A 26,012-nucleotide genomic window follows, 5' to 3' on the forward strand; every position below is an offset into this window, starting at 1 on the left:
AAAGAAAGAAAAAAACAACTGGCTGGTCTTTTTTCAGACGCTTCTTTGATCCAAGCTTGTAACAACCAAAGAAATCTTCTGAAACGACGACTGATTTCATGTGGTAAGTAAGAAAAAATAACTACTTTTTAATTTAGCCAAGTTATTGATGTTGATGGTTTGCTTTACTGAACAAATAAGAACAATCTTCAGATCCAAGCTGTAAAAAAAATAAGAAATACACATAAATTTATGTTGATTAGTTAATGATCAAACAAACATGTCAGATTAATTTTTTAAGAATAACCCAAAAAAACACTTATTCTAATGTAACATTTGGTTATTACTAACGAAAGACAAGACTTTTTATTTTAGACCATTTTCATACAAACAAAAGAAGAATAAATCTTTTTCATTTTGCTTTCACACAAAACATCCTCCTATCAAAAACTAAAAGAAATAAACGTTCCATCTATTCATTCATTTTCTTAACCAGCTGTAGGTCTTTCGAGGTCACGGGGTCACAGAGGTGATCCCGGATACTGTTGGGTAAAGGCAGAGTCCCGCCTTGAGAGGTCGCCGCTCTGCTGCTGGGCCAAAACTAAATATTCCTTTTTTAGATTTTTGTTTTGTGTCTTAGCAGGAGCTTAAATCATGCAACAACTGTAAAACATGTCACCACTTTAAACACTTAAACTACTAAACCAAATAGCATATTGAAAAAAACATTTATAGTGTGTTACTTATCCAAACAAGAAGCAAAAGAAGCAAAACTGTCATTGCTTTTTACGCTGTATTGATGTGATAAAAAGAAAAGGCAAAATTGCGTTGCAGGCATCAGGGAAGTGAAATAAATGATTCTTTAAAGAACTGCTGATTCAACATTTCCCTGTAAATGCAGTTCAAACATGTGGACCAACTACTACAGCCAAGAAAGAAAGGCTGTTTATTGCAGATTTTGGCAGAGCAAACATCTCTTATGACCAGTTTTTGTACAATTCTTCATTTACCCTTTGTTGTTCTTAAAGGTCTTCTTTCAGAATAAAAACTTTATTTATAATTGTAAAAGAAAACTTTTTATTTTTCCTACAGATTTACAGCTGAGCTCAGCGAATGCCCAGAGAAGCTCACTGCAGCAAGAAGTGACTGTCCTCAGTAAGTGTGAGAAAGTCAGGATCCTCTGTTGCTTTAAATCAAATCAAATCAAATAAAACGTTATTTATATACCATTTTTCTTATGAAAGTGTAGAGGAGGATTAAACAAATTAATCCCATAAATGATCAATATTATTATTAATATTGATATTACAAAGTTACTAAAAGGAATATGTTTGAATAAGTCTAGAAGATGACACAGATTTAACCAGAAGGAAATGGGTTAAGTGTAAATAACAAGGTTATTGTTGTTTATTGAATGATGTTGATTATGGGTTTACTGTAAATAACAATGTTATTGTTGTTTATTGATTTGTTTTGGATTATGTAACCTCATCAGCGTCAGTTCACAGGACTATATCTTATTTTGAAGAAATGCGGAGTGTTCTGTGGAGTGTTCTTTGGTTTTGATTGGACTAAGCTGATTGGCTGAGGAGAGGATCGAAGAAAAAAGAGAGAAAAAAGAAAAAAGGTCTGGACGTGGAAGCACGCGGGGAGGTGGAGAAGAAGACGGGAAAAAAGAAACTTTCTGCAGGCCAAAGTCAGTAGGAAAACTTGAGAGTGGTTTCCCGTGACAGAAAAGGTGACGGAAAGTTTCCCGTTTTGGAGTTTCTCACTTGAGCGTGAACCGGAGTCCACGGAGCGGAGCTGCAGCGCTGAGGACGTTGGATTTTCCCCGCGACGGACGACAGGTGCTGTGGAAGGGCGGAGCAACGGCTAAAGCTGCACGGAGAACGCAGGAAGGCTTTGCACGGAAGGCTAAGGAAGTCGGTGATTTTTTTTTCAGGCCTGCAACAAGGTTTTTTCCCCCGGGGGTAATAACTGACTGTGTGAATGAGTGAGTGAGTATGGGCCCAGTTTGTTATTTTTCATGACGTGGTGAAGTATTGCAATATCTGTGTTTGAAACAAACTTTTGAAACGAACTTTTAAAACCAGTTTATGAATGTTCAGTTAAGTTGTGAAATTTACATTTACTCAAGGTTCATATATTTTTTTCCCGTTTAAGAGGAAGAGTATAAAAACCAGATATATTGACCAATATTTTTGTTTGTTTTGAGGGTCAACTCTTTATTTTATTAAACCTGAAACTGTGTTCAGTTTAAATGGTTGTCTGGTGTCATACTTTTTCGGAAGACGTACTTGTCTACTGTGAGTTCTGTGACGTTGTAACTCTTTAGATTTAAATAGGTAACCCGATTGGGAGCTACCATAGCTCAACGAACCCAATCCCCCCATCACGACTCCGTAGGTTACCATTTTGTTAAAGTATTGCTGAGTGATGGGGCTACAAAAGCATAACACAAAGGGATTTAGATTAAAACAAAAATAAAATAAATAATATAAGAACGAATATTAAAAGAGCCCCCTCCCTACACACAACCCCCCACTTCTCACACCTCCCTACTCCTAACTGGTGGGGAAAGACAATGAGAAAATAGTCTGAGCACGAAAACAGAATGTTTGTTATTGGAAATGCTAATAATAGTTGGAACCTCCCTCTCTGTGAACAGCTGCAGCCAATTGCAGCATCACATGCGAGGACCGCTCCACCACAGCTAAGTGGTGATGCAGGCCCCCATGTAGAGCTGCCCAGAGGTAGAGGTTCCAGCTGAGGAAGCACTGGAGATAAAAATGAAAATAAAAATGAGAATTAAAGAGTAAACATACAGATAAAGGGAATAAACCAATAAACAATAAAACATTGAAATAAGGTCAATTAAAATAAATCATTGATTACCTAAATTTCACAAAACAAGATAAAATGCATAAATTCAATAATAAAAGTAGTCAAAATAGCTAAAAGTCAGGTTAAAAATATGTGTTCTGAGCTTTTTCTCAAAAGTATTAATGCTATCCGCAGCACTATGCCGTCTGTTCCACAAACGGGGCCATAATGTTAAAAAGCAGCCTCTCTGTAGGTTTTGGTTTCTACCGGTTTAATGGTTAATACAGTAGACCACAGCCAGAGGATCACAGGTTCCGATAGGGGTTCATATTTTAATAAAAGATCTGATAAATAAGAAGGCGCCAGACCGTTAAGACATTTAAAAATGGTTAAAAGTATCTTAAAATCAATCCTGAAGCATATCAGAGGGGCCAATGTATCAGGTGCAGCTCAGGCGTACACAATGGTGGAGTCAGGGAGTGGCAGAATCAGAGTCTTTAATATAAGTTCAGGAGGCCATCCAAAAAAAAAAAAAGGAATAAATCAGGAACAAAAGCTCTAAGAACTCTGGAGAGAAGGCGATTGCTCACAGTGAAAGAAAGACAATCTGGCAGCGGCTCGAAAAGAAGCCACTGCTTATATAGAGAAGACAATGAGGCACAGCTGGAACACATTAGGGAGGAGGCAGATCACACAGCAGGAACTGGAAATGAAGACAGGGAGAAGACAGGACTACAGAATAAAACAGGAAGTGACAGCCATAGGGCTAGCTAGTCCTGACACAATGCAGGGATTGGTCTTGGTGAGAACTGGTGCAGCAGAGTTCTGGAGGAGCTGAAGGTTCTTAATGTTAGTTTTTGGAAGACTAGCAAGCAGGGCGTTACAATAATCAATTTCAATCAAGATAAAAGCATGCATTCATATCTCCATATTAGCAAGAGAGAGTAGTGGGTGGACACCAGCTAAATATCTAAGATTATAAAAAACATTTCTAACCACCTTTTTCAAAGGTGATAAAAGTTAGTTTAGAGTAGAAAATAACGTCCAGGTTTTGTGACTGTTTCTGAATGCCTTAATGAAAGTTCTTTTAGTTTCAAAAACTGTTTCTCTCTCTTAGCTTCAGGATCAATAACTAAAATTTCAGTTTTGTCCTGGTTCTTGTAAAAAAACAAATCTTTCTATTTTTCCCACAGCTTAGCTCAGCAAATGCTCAGAGAAGCTCACTGCAGCAACAAGTGACTGACCTCAGTAAGTGTAAGAAAGTCAGGATCCTTTGTTGATTGAATTTTTAGATTTTGGCACAAACAGTAAAATAAATTAACAAATAATTGATCTAGGTAATGCACGGATTATTTAAAAGCTGTGAAAAATGTTGTTTCTTCGATTGTCTTAAAAAACTTTATTTATTTTATTTTTTTAACTCCACAGGTTCCCAGTTGACTTCTGTGACTAAACAGAGAGACGCATTACAGAGTAAGATAAATGTTTTTAGTAAGTGGAAGACAGTCGGTGAAAAAAGCCATTGAAAATGTTTAACTCCTTTTCAGTTTTGCTTTTTAAACATTTTAATTTGAAAATAATTTGCAGAAAAATGTTCCAATGGTTTATAGCAAAGAGCAAAGACCGTCTCACAAAGTTTATAGTTCACAAAGTTTGATCACTGACATGCAAACACTTTTCATTTGTTTTGGTTCAGAAGGTTTATGTGTGCACAGAATTATAAATGAAACAATTACGATATCTGATCTCAACATCTGAAACTTCTGCTTATCTATCATTAGTTCAATGAGCCTTTCCTGAATAATGTAGAATCAAGATTTTCTTGGGAGACATTAATCCCAGCTGTTATGTTTTCAAAAAGTCTTCCTACAAGGAGAGAAAGTCTAAAATACAATAACATGGCCGCTTACCTAGTTCCCCATTGTTGTTTTATTTACCATGTTTTGGCCTCATCAATTCGCCACCTTATTGGTTTGGCAGGTTAAATTAAAAGTGACTTTCTGAACATCTGTCTTTAGAGCAGTGTTTCCTAATCCTGGTCCTCGTGGAACACTGTCCTGCATGTTTTCCATGTTGCCCTCCTTATGCACGCCATATGCAGCTCATTAGCAGAAGCCTGACAATGACAGTCATCTAAGGAAGTTGTATTTGATAAGGGTTGGATTTAAAAAAGCAGAACAATGATCCCCAAGGACCAGGGTTGGGAAACATTGTTTTAGAGGAAAGAAAGAAAACTAGAATCAAGAGGAAAGTGGAATAAATGTGGATATGAGACTGACTGAGTGTCTTAAGATCTACAAGAAACTGTCCTAATAGCTGATAAATCTGACTTTTACTGTTGTTATTTTCTTGTTTGTTTCAATTCTTGTTTAGTCATAATTTGAGAATCTTTTGAACTTGAAATCTTTCCTCCAACAGCTGGGCCTCAAAATGAGAGATGGCAATCTTTCAATGGACACCTTTTATTACCTCTCAACAACCACTGCAGACTGGCAGACCAGTAGAGACGACTGTTTGTCAAAGGAGCAGACCTGGTGGTCATCAATGACAATGAAGAAAACGTGTGACAAATTTTAATCTACTAACCATTTCCCTCTGATTTAAATGGAAATACTAACAAAATGTTTTTAATAAATTATAAAAAAATAGATCCAACAAAAAACTGTAGTATATTTTAAAACACTGAAATTGAAACAACTAAACAACTAAAACTCTGTGGTTTATTTCTAAACTAATAACTCAAATGTCTTCATAACAAAGAATTTTGCCAGAGGATTTAACCGCCAAGCCTGGATGGGGCTGAAGAAATCAGGATCCACCTGGACATGGGTGGCTGGAAGCATCATATCACCTAAGTATAAGCAGTTTATCTGTTTAAAATTGATCATTAGTTATGAAAAATGAAAATTTAAAAGAATCACATTTTGTTTGTGATTGTGTTTTCAGTGTCAGCTATTGGGGTCCAGGAGAACCTAACAATCTATTAAACCTGGAAGATCGAGCAGAAATAGGGTTCTTTGCTAACAGTGTCAACAGCTGGAATGATACACCAGGGACCACTATTAACTACTGGATCTGTGAAAAGAAAGCTGTTTAGTGGAAACACTGGGAACTTTCTGATCATTGAATAACATTAGCTTGATGTTTGCTGAGGTTAAAACCTTGATGGCGATTCATCTGCTGTCCTTTCTGCTTCACTTTTCAGACATAATGAAAACATATTAATCTGTGGGTATAATGGGGTTGATTAAGGAATTTAATCTTTTACTGCTGCTGCATACTTTTCTGTGTCTCAATAAAGCATCGCAAAATGAATTCAGTGTGTTTCATTACTGCAGTAGCCGTTTACTTTTCACAGAGTAATGCAGTTCATTGGTCTGTTGAACTTAGACTATAGTGGTCCTTGTTTATCGCAGGACTTTTCTCAGACTGACTAAAACTAAACTAAACAGACTAAGCTAAACTGGAAATCCCTGCCCCTAAACTTCTTGAAGCTTTTGAAGATGTTTTTTTTAATTGAAGAGACTATTTCATTAGCCAAAGGGCTTCACAATAAAATAAAGACAATAGAAGTTGATTCTGTAGAGAAGGCTTGTGCTGAAGGCCTCGTGCTGGAGGCAAACTGTTGAAATGCTGCAGCTGCAGCACGCCACCGTCTCCGCTGCCGCTGAATTTGCTATCTGGTTGGTGAGAACCGCGAGGCAGCCACTGTTCACCGACTTCGCATTGCTCTTCGATTTCCTTAGGTGAGAAAAAAAAAGAAGAAGAAAAAAAAACTAAATCCTCTCTATGCAGGAGCTCTATTCGTAAAATGTAGAGAAGACAGCCGATGAAATCTCACTCCCAAAGCTGCAGCTGTGAGATCATGTAGGGAGGGGGTCCGGCCAGATACCAACCTGTCCAGATAGTGACTGAACATCAGGCTCCGACTTCCACTTTGAGAGGTTGACGAGGCAGTCCGGGAGTTCCCTCTCGCCACGCTCTGCGTTCTTCTCTACCCCAAACTCCCCCCCACCCCCCTACACGATCTCTCCAGCCTGAGAGCGAGGGACGAGTTGGGTTTCTGTCATTTTACTGGATTTTTGAAAAACTAAAATGGCAGCGAGGGGAAAAAAAAAAAAAGTCATTTATGAAATAAAGAGGTAAAATGGCTCCGGTTTAGGACTGAGAATCTACCTCGCTGAAATGGTCCTCGGCAGAATCGGCGGCCGAGAGCAGCAGCAGACTTCCCATGCAAAGTTACCTGATCCTCAAATCAGCCTAAGAGACGTGGGAGGGTTATCACAACACGTGTCTTTAGCGCAACATTGGTCTACACTTTTTACTTTCCTAATCCAGAGACATAACTAATATTTAATCATTTGTGTGCTTCCTTGTGGAGTTTTCTGTTAGAATATTTAAGGATAATTCTTTTTTATGTACTTACATTGGGCGTTTTTCTATCTAAAATGGTAATATGATCATAAGGATGTACTGATATAAACTGGCTTCCATGACTTGAGGTCATTATAATTGATTTTCCTTTATTTGATTCATTTTAGGATCCGGGTTCTGTCTTTTGGAAGAAAGCCAAAGCTAAACAAAGGGGTTAGACACATGTTTATGCACATGCTGATGATGCCATCCTGTTTGTTCAGGTTTTGCATAAATAAGGCCCCATGATGAGCTCCTTCTGCACTTCTTCTTCTTGGTGTTTGTTGCTTTGTAGCATCAGGTGAACATCTGGGACCATGATTTCACCACGATGGATGATCCTCCTCTGCTTTTCCCTGATCTCAGGTACCACACAGCTGTTCATGGAGTCATTGTTTCTCCTTAGTTGAAGAAAATCATGAAACTATTGTTGAACATTTACAGTTAGGAAGTGTTGTAATTTTTGTAAACCTGAACTATTGAAACCTGAATTTGGGTTGAATTCCATGAATGTATTATAAGTTCTTTCTAAAGATATTCAGTTTATACTGTATGTATATTTATTGATTATGTTAAATCCAACCCAGTCACATCCTAAAATGTGTAGTAGCTACATTTGTCCACATGGAAATGCGTGAGAGTTTTACAAAAACGCCCCCTAAACTGTGAGGCGGATACGTTTCATTTTCCTATTCATTTTCTACGAGGCTTCTTGGGATCACGTGACTTTGGAGGTCTTGCCTGCCGTGAACAAAAAACATGGCGGATGCTCGTTCATTTTTCAGTGGAATATCCCATAAAACAAGATATTTTGAGGACTAATTTTTATTTTGACAACATTTCTAGTGAGAAATATACAATTTTCTTTTAAAATATGCTTTCACTTTGGACATACAGTTTGTAGTTTGCTTGTTTTGTTTAACTTTTTCTCTCAAAGGCTCTGTTACATTGGAGAATAACGTTAACTTTCATTCATATCTGCAGACGTGCGCGTGGGTCACGTGACTAATATGTTTCTCTTTTTTCCGCAGAAAATGCTATAATATGGGTGAATGGGGACTAATTTATTTTTAAAAACATTTCTAGCAGTATATATCCCCTTTATTTTCATAATATTGCAGACATGAAGTTGTTTGTTTGTTTGTTACGTTCAACTTTTCCTCAGAGGATCTGAAAGCGTCTGATCTTTTCCATTCATATATGCGGGCTGACGTGGGTCACGTGACGTGCCTTTCTCTTTTTTTTCCTGTGGAAAATCTCGTAAAAAGGTACGTTGCGATTTTAGATTACTTTTATTTACATTTCTCTGGATCCGTGTATAGGTTTTCCCGTTCCGTGTCGCTGTTGCGGCGATCACACAACAAACCGGAAAAATGTTGAGTTCAGGGACGGACCAAAGAGTTCTATATATTGATTTTGAGATTTATTAATTTAATATTCTTTTGCATTTTAATTCATTTAAACTACAAGTCTAATGGTGTGTGATAAAAAAAAACCTATAACTATTATGATAAATGAGATGAAACGATTGTTTTGATGGAGTTTATAAAATATCAGCCTCTATTATATTCTTTTTTTTTCTTTAACTGTCAATGTTTTTGACGTATCTCATATATTATAGTATTACAATGAAGTGCTCTAATTTATCTGTTAAAAACGTTTCATCACTGTTTCCTGTAGTAATTCTCAATACAGTTTTAAATAGGATATATTATCTAAAGTAAACAGGCTTTTAAGCCTTCAATTTGCCCCAATTGACATGAAGTGCGCATTTCGAATTTCTGAAGAAAAAAGATCGTTTTTTTTCCCTTTTAATCAGAATTGTTCGTCTCAAGGTGTAAATGCACACATGCAGCGAGCCGGCTGCCAAGGGACCGTCAACAACGTGCCACCTCTGTGAAACACCATTCTGTAAAAATCAGTGAACTTTCAAAAAGCGAATAAATGTCTATATTTATATGAACTGGTAATGAAGACTCGTCAGCATAGTCATGCTACATTATTATTTATTATACTAGATTTTGTTAGAAACCTCCATTTTATTGCCTATAGTTTTAAAAATGTAATAGAGACATGAATCATAAAATAAATGCTCAATAGCTCTGAAGATACTAAAGCTTCTGTCACCAAACCTCCTGTACTGATTAATCATGACCTTATTGTCCTACTGCAATAAAGATTATGTCATAATTCATGTTGTTTATTGTTAGGAATTTTTTATATTTAAATATTGATCAGATATGGTCAAAAATGCTCAATAGCTTTGAAGATACTGTAGTTACTGACACAAAACTTCCTGTACTGACTAATCATGACCTTATTTTCCTACTAAAATAAAGATTATGCAAAAGAAAATTCTGGCACCTTCAGAGCTATTCAGGATTTATGACCAAATCTGATCCATTTGTAAATATGAAAAATTCCTTTAAATAAACAAAGTGAACTATTGACATTCTTTATTTTAGTATGACAATAAGGTCATGTCAAGTTACTGATAACTTTAGTCATGATTCATATCTATTAAAATTTGAAAAAGTATATGAAACAAGATAAAATCAAGATGGAATTTCCTACAAAATATGTATTGTAACAAGAATATGCTTTATAATAATTTTATGTTTTTTTTTTGTAAGATTATTGATTTTTACACAGTGGTGTTTCACAGTTCACAGAGGTTGCACTTTGTTGACGGTCCCTTGACAGCTGGCTGCTGTATGTCTGCATTCACAGCTTAAAGCGAACAATTCTGATTAAAAGGCAAAAAACGATCTTTTTTCTTCAGAAATGCATTTGTGGTTCACTCTCTGTGTTAATACGAAAGGGTTTAGATACTTGCTGACATATTTGAACGTTGATCAGAAGAGTTTTTGAAGCAGGAAGTCTGAATCTGTGGAGATCTTACTAACTTATCGAACCTCAGCTGCCAGAGAATTTAAAATAATGAATCCATGGTTCGGAAGTGAGGACGCTGGAAAACCAACTCCGACAAGAAGACGCAGCAGCTGCTGTGTTTCCGCGGTAAAGGAAAGGCCTGTTGGAAGAACGACTCGAGGCTCAGCGCTGCTACTTCCAGCAGATGACAATGAAACGCTGTCCATCCACCCCCCTTACCGGGATGCAGCACCGGCGAGTTACGCCACACTTTGGGACTGCAGGACTTAAACTTGGCCTGAGGTGTCTGCTGTCACTGTTCTTAGGAGCCGCATAGCAAAGAGACAGACTCTGATGATGAGGAAAGGGAAGCCGGCGTGTCTGATAGAGATGTAGTCCAGCTGTTCCAGATGCAGAAGATGAAGACTTTGATGGATTATAAATGCTGAAGGTTGACTGAAAAAATAAATCACAACCAACTCAGTTTTGCGCTCGCTGCCTTTTTTAAACACACACCAGCATGCACGTTTCACCGGTATGTGTGTTAACGTTAAACACAGAAAAAACACTAAACTGAAACGGCCCTGTTTAATCCAGTGCTGTTGTTTTGTAAGGAGAGGAGAGGATTATGAGAAATAACATGGCTTTAATTGTGTGTGTCTGGCAGGTCAGTGTGTGGTGTGGTTGACTATCACAGTTAGATATGTCGGCTCTTTGTGTCAAACTTGCCTCCCCCTGTTGGAGGCAATCATAGAAAAAAAACCGCTGATGTAACATGGATTAAAACATTAACCAACGACCCAAAACTAAGGTAAGGAAGTGCAGCAGGTTTTTTGTGCTGTAAGTTTTCTCATGTGAAATTAACTGCATTTTTTTAACCGTTTTAATGCTTTTAATCCACGTTACAGCCGCCGTTCCTTTTCTATTAAAGCCCCAAAATTAAAGTCCCGCCCCGCTGCTTGGCATGCAAATTTCAGCCAATCAGATCAACCAGAAAGGTTCCTGCCCCCAAGTGACAAAATCGCCCCCTTAACACTGAGCGTAAATCCAGGTGAGGGCGCAAAAGAGAATTGACCGAGCAGGAACACCGCTCAGTTAGGATTTCAGCCGTTCAGTTGTAAAATACGGGGTCGCTTGGTTAGAATTGCGCCATCACGGCTTTAAGGTTCACTGACTCAGTTTCTAAATACGCCCGCTTAGTTGTCTTTACGCCCTTTCAATTTTTGGCATTTATGTAGTTCGATATAAGTACATCTCAGCCAGTATTTCTTTAAGGGCCTACATCATGCAATATTAACGGTTTAAAATTTTAAAGTGTATTATAATGTTAATTCCTCACAAAAAACGAATCCACAGCGGTATTTTGATCCATTCACGCATCTCTCAGCATTCCTCTGAAACCCTCTGAGCACCAGCCCCTCCCAATTCACAATAAGAGGGTCCTCACATTGTGACGTCATAATAAGTGAGGAGCAGCGTCTTCCAGGAAAAGCCTGTGCAGCTAAAACCGCCTCCAGGCTAACAGACACGCCCACTTTCTCAATGGAGCTAGTGGTGATCAGCAAAATGCTTTCATTGCACAATATGCACATCTATCTTTGCAAAAGTTTGGATGGGAGAAACGCAGAAACGCTGCAGACTCTAGGTTGATGTCATGAAATAGGACCTCTAAATTGTGAGTACTGACCTCAAATTGATTTTTTGTGGTACGTTGTCAGGTTTAAAAAAATTCGTCAAAAATAGGATATTTGTTTGAATTGAAAACATTTTTATTTTTTGTCGGAGAACCACAGAGGAGGGGGCAAGGAGCCACATGTGGCTGTGGAGCCTCAGGGTGCAGACCCCTGGTCTAAACAATTATGGCTGATTTGGCTGACCACATTTATTCATCCTACCGTTATCAACAAAGTTTTAATAAATGGAAATCATGTTTTTAAGATCAAACATTTTTCTCATTATTGAGGACTTTAACCAAAATAGGTAACACTTTCTTTTACAGTACAATACTTACAATGTACTTAAGTGGTATTTACATAGTACTTATAGTGTAACTACTGGGTACTTTCAGGGTACTTACATGGTACTTTTTATGGAATTTACTGGGTACTTACAGTGTGTTTACATGGTACTTTCTATGGGACTTTACTGGGTACTTACATGGTACTTTTTGTGTCTACTCTGTACTTACATGGTACTTACTGTGTATTTATATGGTACTATTTGGTTCATACCTATGTGGTACATACTGGGTATTTATAATATTCTTACTGGGTACTTACATGTTGTGCAAAGGTGTCTTTTATGGTACTTACCACATGTAAGAACAAGGTAAGTACAAATAAAGTACCTTGACCTTTAGGTCTGCACTCGCTGCACGTTTCATGGTATTTACCATGATTTACCACAGAAACTACCCCTTAAGTACACTGAAACTGTACTGTAAAAGAAAGTCAGCCCTATTTCCACTCAAGTACATGGTACTTTCATTACTAAATACTGGGTATGTTCACTTGAATATTACTTGGTACTTACCCCTTAAGTACACTGAAACTGGACTGTAAAAGAAAGTCAGCCCTATTTCCACTCTATTACATGGTACTTTCAGTAGTAAATGCTGGGTATGTACACGTATTACCTTCCTATACAGTGTACATGAACACACTTGGTCTTTCTGACCTCACCAAATGAGACAATGCTAACCTGTTGGTAAGGGTAAAGTAACTACATTGTAAAAACATATTCTGGCCTGATTACTTCTTGTAACATGAGGCAAGTTTAAAGAGAAACAAGACAGCAGTGAAAACAACAATCTTTAATATGAAACATGTCTGCAGCATAAAAAGTGTCATCACAATGAAATAGGTTTTAAGTACAAAACAGTACAAAGGAGAATTCTAAAAAAACACACTATTGGCCTGAGGGTCGTGCTTTTTGTCCATCAAAATTCTTTCAGCAGAGTTTTATGGAAGCGATTCTGTAGCATAAATAAAAAGCAAAGTCAAAACCAGAAATGCTTTTTCATTTTCAAAATGAAAAAGCATTTTTTGACTCAAAAATATAATGAAAAAGCAATCCACCAAAATGCTTTTTCATTTCCTTCCTCAACACAGCTTATTCTATCACTTAATTAAAATTAAAAAGAAAATGGTATTTGACATTTCATTTTCAAGACGTTCTCTGGTAAATATGTAGCATAATTCATTTAGAAATGTCTGATTTGACAATTAAAATTGATTAATAGAAATGCTTTTTAATTTTCAAAATGAAGCTGCATTTTTTGACTCAAAATTAAAAAGAAAAAGCAATACTTCAAAATGCTTTATCATTTTATACTTCAACACAGCTTATTCTGTCACTTAATTAAAATGATAAATAAAATGGTATTTGACATTTCATTTTCAAAAAGGTCCATGGTAAATGTGTACCAAAATTCATTTAGAAATGTCTAATTTGACAATTAAAATGGATTAACAGAAATGCTTTTTAATTTTCAAAATGTAGCTGCATCTTTTGACTCAAAATTAAAAAGAAAAAGCAATATTTCAAAATGCTTTTTCATTTTATACCTAAAACCGCTTATTCTGTGTCATAATTAAAACGAAAATGCAAAGAGGGGATTGCATTTGCATTTTAACATCCACCCCGCGCACCTAGTCACAATATTCATTTCGAAAAAGCATTAGCAGAGGGGAGGCGGGGCGATGACGTCACTGCTTTCTCCGTGTGTCCGGCTGCTGACCGACGCACACACACGCACCAAGAGCATACTGTGTTAGCGGCAGAGACGAGAGTTTTGTGATGGTTGTGAACTTCTGATGAGTTTCCACAGCTTCTCAGGAATACATAGCTGCATGTCTGCCTTCTGCGGTCCTCCTCCGGACGCACCGCGGACAAGCTTTGTTCTGCAGACCGCCAGCTGCCTTCGCACAGCGGAGCGCTAAGCTCCCGACATCGCTGAAGGCGGAAATGCTGCTGCGATCTGAGAAACCATCATATGAATTTGTGTTTCCAGTGGTGTCCAGAACAAAATAAAGACTCATGTAATTCCCACATATTTACACATTTATTTGCAGCTTCGCGGTGAATTTGCTGTTTGATTTATTAAGATCCAGGAATCCAGGTTTGAGCAGGCCAGGTCCAGCGGTTTTTGAACAGGACCCGGTTTTACGTAATCTTAATGTGAAAAATGCAGCAGAATGTTCCTTTATCTCCCTCGCGAATCAGAAGCTCAAGCTGTGAATCGCAACCCAACTTCTTCAGCGTCGTCTGACCGCACGGATTTAAAAACATATGATCGAACAGAGCAGGCCCTTAATAATAATCATGACAATAATAAAAGCACATTATCAAGATAGTCTCCTGCAGCTTCGCGCTGAGTTAGTGTTTTTTGTCCAACCAGCAACGTTTAGCATGGAGAAATCTGCTGTCTATTGATGGAGCTCCAGCTGTCATCAAACAGTAAATTCACCGCGAAGTTGCAGATAAATGTGTAAATATGTGGGAATTACATGAGTCTTTATTTTGTTCTGGACACCACTGGAAACACAAATTCATATGATGGTTTCTCAGATCGCAGCAGCATTTCCGCCTTCAGCGATGTCGGGAGCTTCGCGCTCCGCTGTGCGAAGGCAGCTGGCGGTCCGCAGAACAAAGCTTGTCCGCGGTGCGTCCGGAGGAGGACCGCAGAAGGCGGACATGAAGCTACTTAGTCCTGAGAAGCTGTGGAAACTCATCAGAAGTTCACAACCAACTCAAAGCCGTCTTCTCTGCCGCTAACACAGTCTGCTCCTGGTGCGTGTGTGTGCGTCGGTCAGCAGCCGGACACACGGAGAGAGCAGTGACGTCATCGCCCCGCCTCCCCTCTGCTATTGCATTTAAGAAATGAATATTGCGACAAGGTGCGCGGGGTGGATGTTAAAATGCAAATGCAATCCCCTCTTTGCATTTTCGTTTTAATTATGACACAGAATAAGCAGTTTTAAGTATAAAATGAAAAAGCATTTTGAAATATTGCTTTTTCTTTTTAATTTTGAGTCAAAAAATGCAGCTACATTTTGAAAATTAAAAAACATTTCTGTTAATCCATTTTAATTGTCAAATTAGACATTTCTAAATGAATTTTGGTACACATTTACCAGAGAACGTCTTGAAAATGAAATGTCAAATACCATTTTATTTATCATTTTAATTAAGTGACAGAAAAAGCTGGGTTGAAGTATAAAATGATAAAGCATTTTGAAGTATTGCTTTTTCTTTTTAATATTGAGTCAAAAAATGCAGCTTCATTTTGAAAATTAAAAAGCATTTCTATTAATCCATTTTGAATGTCAAATTAGACATTTCTACATGAATTATGCTACACATTTACCAGAGAACGTCTTGAAAATGAAATGTCAAATACCATTTTCATTTTAATTTTAATTAAGTGATAGAATAAGCTGTGTTGAGGAAGGAAATGAAAAAGCATTTTGGTGGATTGCTTTTTCATTATATTTTTGAGTCAAAAAATGCTTTTTCATTTTGAAAATGAAAAAGCATTTCTGGTTTTGACTTTGCTTTTTATTTATGCTACATAATCGCTTCCATAGAGTTTGGTAACGGTGCAGGACTTCTTCAGGGTTTGTAACTGCAAGAAAATTCACAATATGAGCTCAAATGAACATAAAAAGCATAACGACTTTGATGAAATACAAAATATATTTTACTTATTTAATCATTTCTGTAATGAGTTTGATACATTTCTGTGAATTCTTTATCACTTTGACTGTAATGCTTGAAATTAATCAATTATCCTCATTTATGAACATGACAATAAATTATTCACAACTTTATATTTTAGTTACATAAACAAGAACAACAAAAAAGAAATCAAAGAAAAAAAATCAAAATTGCCATAAGAAAATCTAATTTGTTTAGACAAAGAATGACAAAAGCAATGTTTTAATTGGCAATTGCTGTGTGTATTTCTTCTTTATAAATATTATTCGCACCTACAATTTGCATTAGCATGAAAAACATGGCAGTGTAAAAGAAAAGGAAAAAGAAATAAATAGGCAATTTCAAATTCAACACAGTTACTCACAAAAATATGTTTTAATTTGCAAACAGTTACATTTACTGTTGGGTGTTATTGTTGTCTCTATCATATTTGATAATAAATAAATAAATAAAAATAAAATAAAAACGCAGAAAGAAAAGAAAATGGGGAAAAGGCAGTTAAACTCTTCATTAATGTAAATAATATGTCCACCTGTAGGATTTAACTTACTTTTGCTTACCCTCCTGTGGCTTCACGGATTCGTCTGGGATGTCTTCTTCACCATAGCTGATCTAAAGCGGTAAAAATATGGAAGTACGTCATCATTATTTTAAATAAACGCCTTTCTTTGATTTTCCCAGAAAGACGTGCTCTCAGTCAAACGAGCACAGAACCACAGACTTTATCATTTAGGCTACGTGCTTGTTTTACAGGTGCCACTCTCCTGGTAAGTAACAACAATATTAGTAGATTTTCATTACAAACTTTGAAAATGTATACATGAAATAACTGAAATTATTGCAGTAAGGTAGACATGCTCTTACGTCACGTTTCAAACACAGAGATAGTGGCTTGAAATCACGAGGTTAGCTTCTTTATAAAGTTTGATCAGTTTAAATATTTACATGTAATTTATCCAATATTTTAAAAAAACAAAAACACTGGCTTACCTGCCAGATGAAGAGAAATTCAAACTGTTGCGCGCGCCTCGAGGCTCTCTGGATTAATCTGCACGTTCACTTTGGGGGTAGTTGTGCTGCATTCAAGTGCGCTGGGAATTTGCAACTTTACCTGCCCCGACCTACTTAACAAAAACACATACTTGGGGTGTTTTTAGTATTAAAAGTAAATATTTTGCCTTGTTGTTTTACATATTTTCCTGACATTGTATAATATATATTAAAACAAGTTCATTTTTAGAACAATATTTAAAAAAAGTTAAGTTTTGAATAATTTATTATCATGTTTTTAAATGAGGATACTTGATTAATTTCAAGCATTACAGTCAAAGCGATACAAAATTCATAGAGATTTATCAAACTCATTACAGAAATGATTAAATAAGTAAAATATATTTTGTATTTCATTAAAGTTGTTATGCTTTTTATGTTCATTTGAGCTCATATTGTGAATTTTCTTGCAGTTACAAACCCTGAAGAAGTCCTGCACCGTTATAATATAATAACGGTAATAATGTGTTTTTTAGAATTCTCCTTTGTACTGTTTTGTACTTAAAACATATTTTATTGTGATGACACTATGTATGCTGCAGACACGTATCATATTAAAGATTGTTGTTTTCACTGCTGTCTTGTTTCTCTTTAAACTTGTCTCATGTTACAAGAAGTAATCAGGCCAGAATATGTTTTTACAATGTAGTTACTTTACCCTTACCAACAAGTTAGCATTGTTTCATGTGGTGAGGTCAGAAGACCAAGTGTGTTCATGTACACTGTACGGGAAGGTAATACGTGTACATACCCAGCATTTACTACTGAAAGTACCATGTAATAGAGTGGAAATAGGGCTGACTTTCTTTTACAGTTACAGTTTCATTGTACTTAAGGGGTAAGTACCAAGTAATATTCAAGTGAACATACCCGGTATTTAGTAATGAAAGTACCATGTAGTTGAGTGGAAATAGGGCTGACTTTATTTTACAGTTACAGTTTCAGTGTACTTAAGGGGTAGTTTCTGTGGTAAATCATGGTAAATACCATGAAACATGCAGTGAGTGCAGACCTAAAGGTCAAGGTACTTTATTTGTACTTACCTTGTTCTTACATGTGGTAAGTACCATAAAAGACACCTTTGCACAACATGTAAATACCCAGTAAGAATATTATCAATACCCAGTATGTACCACATAGGTATGAACCAAATAGTACCATATAAATACACAGTAAGTACCATGTAAGTACAGAGTAGACACAAAAAGTACCATGTAAGTACCCTGAAAGTACCCAGTAGTTACACTATAAGTACCATGTAAATACCACTTAAGTACACTGTAAGTACTGTACTGTAAAAGAAAGCGTTACCCATTTTTTTTCTGTAGCCCCTCTTGAGTCTGTTATAAGGATTGCTTCAGTGTCAGATGTAAAATAATCAGTCTGTATGAAATTGAATAAACCAATTTTTTTCTCTCGATCCATTGGCCTCTGTGAATGAATGTGTAATAATAAGTGACTAGGCTACCATGTTGGTTGAGGCGATTTTTCCAATTGAGAAAAACAAAACAAATCAAAGCCACAGAGAAAAAGCTAACCATAGGTTATTTTGCTTTTACATTGCTGGTACAGCCCAGTTGAGGTCAGACTGATTGAATGCGGCTCCTGAACCAAATCGAGTTTGACACTCATGACGTATTTCATGCATGTATCACAAAAGACCGAAATTTTGTACGTGGAAAATATTAAAATTGTACGTAGCAGCAGTGTGAAATGGCCTTAAAGAGCTGACATGAAGGTCATTGGGGTCACAGAGGATTTCATGTGACTGAAGATGACAACAAGCAGACTCCATCTATCTCATCTCTGACACCCACTTTGTTTTCATTCAAGTTTCCATTCTGACGGGGAGTTTTTGGATGATGTTCTCTCAATAGACCCTGATTCTAACAATCTGCTCATTAGGTAATAATTACATTAGATATTCAGAACACACTGAATTCATTTTGCGATGCTTTATTGAGCCACAGAAAAGTATGCAGTAGCAGTAAAAGATTAAATTCCTTAATCAACCCCATTATACCCACAGATTAATATGTTTTCATTATGTCTGAAAAGTAAAGCAGAAAGGACAGCAGATGATCTGCATCAAGGTTTAAACCTCAGCAAACATCAAGCTATAGTTACTGAATGATCAGAAAGTTTCCAGTGTTTCCACTAAACTTTCTTTTCACAGATCCAGAAGTTACTAGTGGTCCACGGTTCATCATTCCAGCTCCTGACTTGGTTGTAGAACTTCAGTTCCACACGATCTTCCCGGTTTCTAAGATTGTTAGGTTCTCTTGGAGCCCAATAGCTGACACTGAAAACACAATCACAAACAAAATATGATTCTTTTAAACACTGATTTCTTGTATTTAATGATCAATTTTAAATAATCAAAATGCATATACCTAGGAGATAGGATACTTCCATCCACCCATCTCCAGGCGTATCCTGATTTGTACAGACCAATCCAGGCCTTGCGGTTAAATCCTCTGACGAAATTCTTTGTTATGAAGACATTTGAGTTATTAGTTTAGAAATAAAGTTTCAGAGTTGTTTCAGTTTCAGTGTTTCATTATAAACTACTGTTTTTTGTTGGATCTCGTTTTCTTCCATTTATTAAAAGCATTTTGTAATCAAGTATTTCCATATAAATCAGAGGGAAATGGTGAGCAGAGTTCTAACTCAAACATTTGTGTTCTCACGTTTTCATCAGCATCATTGATGACCACCAGGTCTGCTCCCTTTGACAAACAGTAGTTTCTGCTGGCCGGCCAGTTAGCAGTGGTTGTAGAGACGTAATAAATACTTCCACGGAAATATGTCCATCCTGGAGGAAAGATTTCAAGTTCAAAAAGAATCTCAAATTATGCCAAAAAAAGAATTAAAACAAACAAGAAAGTAACAACAGTAAAAGTCAGATTTACCAGCTTTTAGGACAGTTTCTTGTAGATCTTAAAACACTCAGTCAGTTTCATATCATGAGATCCTCCACTTCTTCTTGATTCTACTGTAGTTTTCTTTATTTCCTCTAAAACAATATTTTCCAACCCTGGTCCTCGGGATCAAATTCAAATAAATCTTATTTATATAGCACCTTTCATGTAAAAAAAAAACAAAAACAAAAAAAACAGCTCGAGGTGCTGTACATGAAAACAAACAATACTGCAGAAAACACCAATCCCTATTCATCATCATGTCCTGCTTTTTTTAATCCAACCCTGATCAAATACAACTTCCTTTGATGACTGTCATTGTCAGGCGTCTGCTTATGAGGCAAAAATTATGCATCAGGTGTGCATAAGGAGGGAGAGCATGGAAAACATGCAGGACAGCTGGGATGAATGTCTCCCTATGAAAATATTGATTCTACATCAGTCAGGAAATGATCAATGAACTAACGACAGTTCAAGCTCTTTACTTGAACAACACAATTCCAGACGAAAACATCTAGAGATCGCTTCCATTTTAAATAATTGAATGAAATTAAATCAGATTGTCTGAATTTTTATTAACAGCTTATGAGACATGATACAGTCCAAATCATCATTTTGAATATTAATTTTTCCTTTAATGCTTACATCTAATGATATTCACGACTATAAACAATTGTAATATTTTTTTAATTATTTTCAAAGTAAAATGTTTAAAAAGCTATACTGAAAGAGTTGAATATTTTCAATGGCTTTATTCAACGACTGTCTCCCACTTACCAATAGGATAATGTGGACCCCCGTCCCATGATCTACGACACTGGGACCCTGTGGAGTTAAAAAAAAACGTTTTGTCTAGATGATCAAAGATATTCTTTTTTTTTATTTAAAGTTTGTAGATGACAACATTTTTCAAGGTTTTTAAATAATCCATGCATTAACCAAATCAATTATTTGTTCATTTATTTTACTGTTTTTGCCAAAATCTATACAATTATATGAACTCATCCTGACTTTCTCACACTTACTGAGGACATTCACTTCATGCTGCAGTGAGCTTCTCTGGGCAATCTCTGACCTCAGCTGTGAGTCTGTGGGAAAATTGAAAGATTTTCAATTACAATAGTAAATACGTTTTTGATCTGAAGGAAGAGTTTTAAGAACAATAAAGAGTAAAAGAAGAGTTTTTTTGTTGTCCAAAACTGGTCATGAGATGTTTGTTCTGCTAAAAGCTGCTTGGTCGGGCCACATTTACAACACCTCTTGTGGACCCCCTCTTCCCCTGGGTGTCCTCCTCCTGGGCGGGGGTGGCTGGCACCTGCCTGGCTCCTTCCTGGACCAACCAGGGGCCAGACGGGTGGCTGCCTGGAGCGTGGGGCGGGTCACCCTTAGGGGGTCCTAGCTTGCACTCTCTGTCCCCCCCATGTCTCCCTGACTTCTGGGGCCCCCTGCTAGCCCTGGCCTGGGTGGCGGATGTGATCACCTGGGGGCTGTTGTTCTCCATCTGCTGCCTTGCGGGTATTGGGGGGGTTCTGGCTGCCGCTGCGGCGGGGGTCTTGTTGTGGGGATGACTGGGCACTCTCCCTCCTTCTTTTTTACATTCCATCACTCACTAGAGCACAGGTGTTAGCTCACCTTTGCACTAATTTTTTACGTGATTGAATGAAATATTTCACACTAGTTGGTTTGAAGGCATAGTTATGCATGTGTGAACATTATTTGTATTGTGTACATGCTGACATGTGAACATCTGTGGAGCCAACAGGTGCGTTTATAACATTTGAGTGTGTGTGTGGACAGGCCCAGCCCCTTTCAGTCTTGTATGACATCTGCACCTCCTCGAAATGAGTATAACCATCCAGAAACTTGTTGCTTTATGCTGCTTCATGGTTTTACCCCCCCCCCCCTTCTATAATCACCCTCCTACCCCCCCTCTCTCTAACATCCCCTCTCTCTTCTTCCCTTCTTTCCTTTTCCGTCCGGTCCAACACCAAAGATTTTCTAATAAATAAAGTTTGGCCTCGATTACAAAAGGGGTTTATTCAGACATACCTCTAATTTGTCAGAATATTTATAACCTCTGTTGTAAAAGTAAAATATGTCCAACACAAGAGGCCTTCAGCTCTCATCTGTTTACCCAGCTGTTGGACAGGATAAGTTTAAAAAAAAAACTGCAACAGTTGGCCCACATATTTTTGAACTGCATTTACATGGAAATGTTGAAATAGCAGTTCATTAAAGAGTCATTTTACTGTTTGTGCCTAAATCTATCAATTCACTGAACACAGGATCCTGACTTTCTCATACTTACTGAGGTCATTCACTTGTTGCTGCAGTGAGCTTCTCTGGGCATTCGCTGAGCTCAGCTGTGAACCTTTGGGAAAAAGAAAAATATTTTTATTAACAAAGGTAAATATAGTTTTTGATCTGAAGGAAGAGTTTCAGGAACAATAAAGAGTAAAAGAAGACTTCTACAAAACTGGTCACTAGAGATGTTTGCTCTGCCAAAAGCTGTAATAAACAGCCTTTCTTTCTTGGCTGCAGCAGTTCGTTCATATTTTTTAACTTTCATTTACAGAGAAATGTTGAATCCCCAGTTCATTCAAGAATCATTTATTTCATTTTCCTGATGCCTGCACACATTTTTGCCTTTTCTTTTGATCATATCAATACAATAGTAGAATAGTAAAAAGCAATGACAGTTTTGCTTCTTTTGCTTCTTGCTTTGGATGAGTATTACATAATCAATGTTTTTCCAGTCATGTTTTTTTCAATATGCTCCAATATTTGGTTTAGCAGTTTAAGTGTTCCAAGTGTTGACATGTGTTACAGTTTTTGTTTAATTTAAGCTCCTGTTAAGACACAAAATAGAATTCTAAAAAAGGAATATTTAATTTTTCCCCAACAGCAGAGCTGCAACCTCTCAAGGCTAAACTCCGCCTTTACCCGCCTTTTATTTGTTATAACCTAATGTTGCATTCCGATCAATTAATTTGTTAAGAATAACCCAAAAAAAAAATCACTGGACTTTTTTTTTTGATCAAAAACTAATTAACATAAAATTATGTGTATTTCGTATTTTTTTTGCAGCATGGCTCTTCGGATTGTTCTCATTTGCTCATTAAAGCAAACCATCAACATCAAAACTTTGACTAAATTAACAAATTGTTATGGTTTAATACTTACCACATGAAATCAGTCCTCGGTTTAGAATATCTTTTTGGTTGTTACAAGCTTGGAGGGTATACGCATCTGAAAAAAGACCAGTCAGTTGTTTATTTTTTTATTTTTCTTTAATAAAGCAGATCTTATTCTTATTGCGGAATTGATAACATTTAAATTAAGTTTCTTATTTCTACTCACTGCAGGGACATGAGATTCTCCCTCTTTGAGCTACGATCTTTTTAAAGGTGGCATTCAGATCTGAAAAAAAAAATAATAATAATTACAACAATGAAGTGTTCATTTTTTCTTTTTAGTCAGATTTTCTTCATCATTCTTTATTTCATCTGCAGCAATTATCAAGAAAAAAACCCTGATATGATTCCTGCTTGAACGATATTAACATTCTTTGCTTTTTCACTTTATTTTGGAAAATATGTAATATAATAATACAATTAAAAATCTAAAATATAAATATATATAAATTATTTTACATGAAATTCGTGATAAAAATGGAAAAAGCTGTTTTATTGATTACAAAGAATTGATAGTTTTAAAACTAAGCACATTTAAAACTATAATATTTATTTGGTGTGCAGTGACAAAATTAAAAAAAGGATCAATTGAGAATCACGTGAACAATTAAAAAAAAACAATAAAAAATCTTCCAACTTACTGGCGATCGCTTTGTTCATCTCAGCAATTGCTGCAGAACTTGGTGCCAAAACTGTAGAAAATAAAATATGAATAAGTTCTAAAGCACAGCATCATTCACAGCTTAAAGAAATTATTTGTTTGTTGAACGTAGTTATTACAAACTAGAATTTAGGAATTTTCTTAAACTAAAGCTCAGAAAACAGTAAAACAACCAATAAAAGTATTTTTTTTCATTTGTAGTTTTACAATTTTATACATATAAACTAGAGAACCAGACTCTGTGTGTTAACCTTCTTAGTGGAGACAGTTTGGTTCTTCAGAAAAGTCCTTCAGTTATTGCTTTTGCCAGATTTGAACCTTCTAGCTATAGAATCATCAATAGAAACATCATTTATGACATCTGTTGATGCAGTGAAGATTTAGACCAGCATGAATTCAGTTACACTCACTGTTAGATGATTTAATTGTCAAACTCTCTCCTGTCCCAAAGACTAAGAAGCAAAAAACAACAAGTTAGTGAACTTTGAAGGAAAGTGATTGAACAGATTTAGCAGATTTAACATTATTAATACATAAACAAGGAAACTGAATATCTTTAAAAATAACTTAAAATAGAATCATGGAATTCAACCTAAATGCATGTTTCAATAGTTAGAAGTTAAATACATTCCAACTGTAAATATTCATCAATAGTTAAATTATTTTCTTTAACTCAGGAGAATCAATGACTCCATGAACAGCTGTGTGGTACCTGAGATCAGGGAAAAGCAGACGAGGATCATCCATCGTGGTTTAATCATGGTCCCAGATGTTCACCTGATGCTGCAAAGCAACAAACACCAAGAAGAAGAAGTGCAGAAGGAGCTCATCATGGGGCCTTATTTATGCAAAACCTGAACAAACAGGATGGCATCATCAGCATATGCATAAACATGTGTCTAACCCCTTGGTTTAGTTTTGGCTTTCTTCCAAAAGACAGAACCCGGATCCTCAAATGAAGCAAATAAAGCAGAAGAAATTAAAATGACCTCAAGTCATGGAAGCCAGTTTATATTACAGGACATTCTGATGATCATATTACCGTTTTAAATGGAAAAACACACAACCTAAGTACATAAAACAGAAATATCCTCAAGTATTCTGACACAAAACTCCACAAGGAAGCACACAAATGATTAAATATTAGTCATGACTCTGGATTAAGAAAGTAAAAATTGCAGACTAATGCTGCAATAAAGACACATTTTGTATTAAAGACATTCATCTATCATTTTATTACAAACACTGTTGTAATACCAGGTTGACCCTTTTTGTCTTCAGATCTGCCCTGAATCTTTGTACTGGAATCATCTTTTGAAAGGAAAATAAGACATTTAAAATCGTCTAACAGCTGTTATCCAACCATAGAGATGAGTTTATCACTGCAGCAATGAGAGAACAAGAAACAAACAAACTTAAACAGACATCTGTGAGCAGGTTAGAAGCTTTGAGAGTTCCACATTTTGACTTTGGTCAGGTTTATTTTCTTTCTTGCTTGACATTTAGCTTTTGGGATCTTTTTTCTTCAGTCTCTGACAACACGGTTCCAGGTCCAAGCTGGAGATATCCGTCTCTTTTGGGTCCTCCATGATTCTCTGCTGTCATTTTCTGGGGCTTTTCCACTTCTAACTGCAGGTTTTCTTCTGCTTCGGTGTTTCTCCACTGTAATAAGAAGTCTTTGCCACAAGAGCAGGAAATGTAAGATTTTAATTCCTTTAAAAAAAAATCTAAATAAATATTTAATAAAAACCTGTAATGTATTTATGGTAAATATTTAGATATTTTTATTTTTATGCTCTAAAAAATTTAAATAGAATGAAATGTTAAATTTAACCCACAATTATCAGCTGCTTTTCTCTAACTGCGAGTTCCCAACTCATAATATTCTAGAAGTCAGGAGATGCAACAAAAAACTCAACAAACACACACGTGTTCTTCTGTCTAGCAGAAGCAAATATTTAGTAACACATTAGAACAAACTGAATCGTCTCCGTTTTTATTGACTTTGCATTGTGTTGAGTAACACACTCAGTTAGCTTGGCGGTCACTTGTTCCATAAAGGGATACAACGTAGCTTTGATATCATCAAGAATCTTTTTAAGGTCTTCGTAGTCCTGGTTTTTCTTAGGGGCCATGGTCAGCTGTCTTTTTTGGAGAAAAATCAACTTTTTAAGTCATTTGAATATAGTTGTATAGCCGCCATCAGCCCAACTGGTCCATGCTGTAACCTGGAACCGGAACCCATGCATACCCATGCATACCCATTATGACTTGTAGCTTAGATGTTTCAACTGTCATTTAGGGTAATGGTGTCCAACCCCCGAGCTGCGGACCGGTACGGGCCCGTGGATCAATTGGCACCGGGTCGCAGAAGAAATAATT

The 26,012-nt window shown here is 36.5% G+C and overlaps 1 protein-coding gene and 1 long non-coding RNA gene across 2 annotated transcripts; one reads left to right on the forward strand and one right to left on the reverse strand.

Annotated features, from left to right (window-relative positions):
* The first annotated feature begins 1,009 nt into the window (after nt 1-1,009).
* Nucleotides 1,010-6,117, forward strand: LOC105354925. The gene is made up of 6 exons (XR_909441.3): nt 1,010-1,976; nt 3,996-4,050; nt 4,231-4,275; nt 5,221-5,363; nt 5,563-5,657; nt 5,749-6,117. It is a non-coding gene; the product is annotated as an uncharacterized LOC105354925 (long non-coding RNA).
* Nucleotides 6,118-18,794: 12,677 nt separating this feature from the next.
* LOC101163877 (C-type lectin domain family 4 member E) lies at nt 18,795-24,621 on the reverse strand. Its single transcript, XM_011480315.3, has 11 exons — nt 24,343-24,621; nt 24,041-24,082; nt 23,611-23,661; nt 23,136-23,195; nt 22,959-23,024; nt 22,084-22,146; nt 20,801-20,863; nt 20,553-20,600; nt 19,545-19,669; nt 19,248-19,342; nt 18,795-19,156 (listed from the first exon to the last, which is right to left on the reverse strand). The coding sequence occupies exons 1-11, from the start codon at nt 24,389-24,391 to the stop codon at nt 19,012-19,014; spliced, it is 807 nt and encodes a 268-aa protein (XP_011478617.1). The 5' UTR covers nt 24,392-24,621; the 3' UTR covers nt 18,795-19,011.
* Nucleotides 24,622-26,012: the final 1,391 nt, after the last annotated feature.

Source organism: Oryzias latipes, chromosome 1, assembly GCF_002234675.1.
Source record: "Oryzias latipes chromosome 1, ASM223467v1".
Lineage (NCBI taxonomy): Eukaryota > Metazoa > Chordata > Actinopteri > Beloniformes > Adrianichthyidae > Oryzias > Oryzias latipes.

Coding starts and splice junctions, on each gene's coding strand:
- LOC101163877 (XM_011480315.3), bottom strand. CDS start 24,391: ATGATTAAACCACGATGGATGATCCTCGTCTGCTTTTCCCTGATCTCA. Junction 24,083..24,342: donor CTGCTTTTCCCTGATCTCAG/GTACCACACAGC, acceptor TTTGCTTCTTAG/TCTTTGGGACAGGAGAGAGT. Junction 19,157..19,247: donor GGAAGTATCCTATCTCCTAG/GTATATGCATTT, acceptor TTGTGTTTTCAG/TGTCAGCTATTGGGCTCCAA.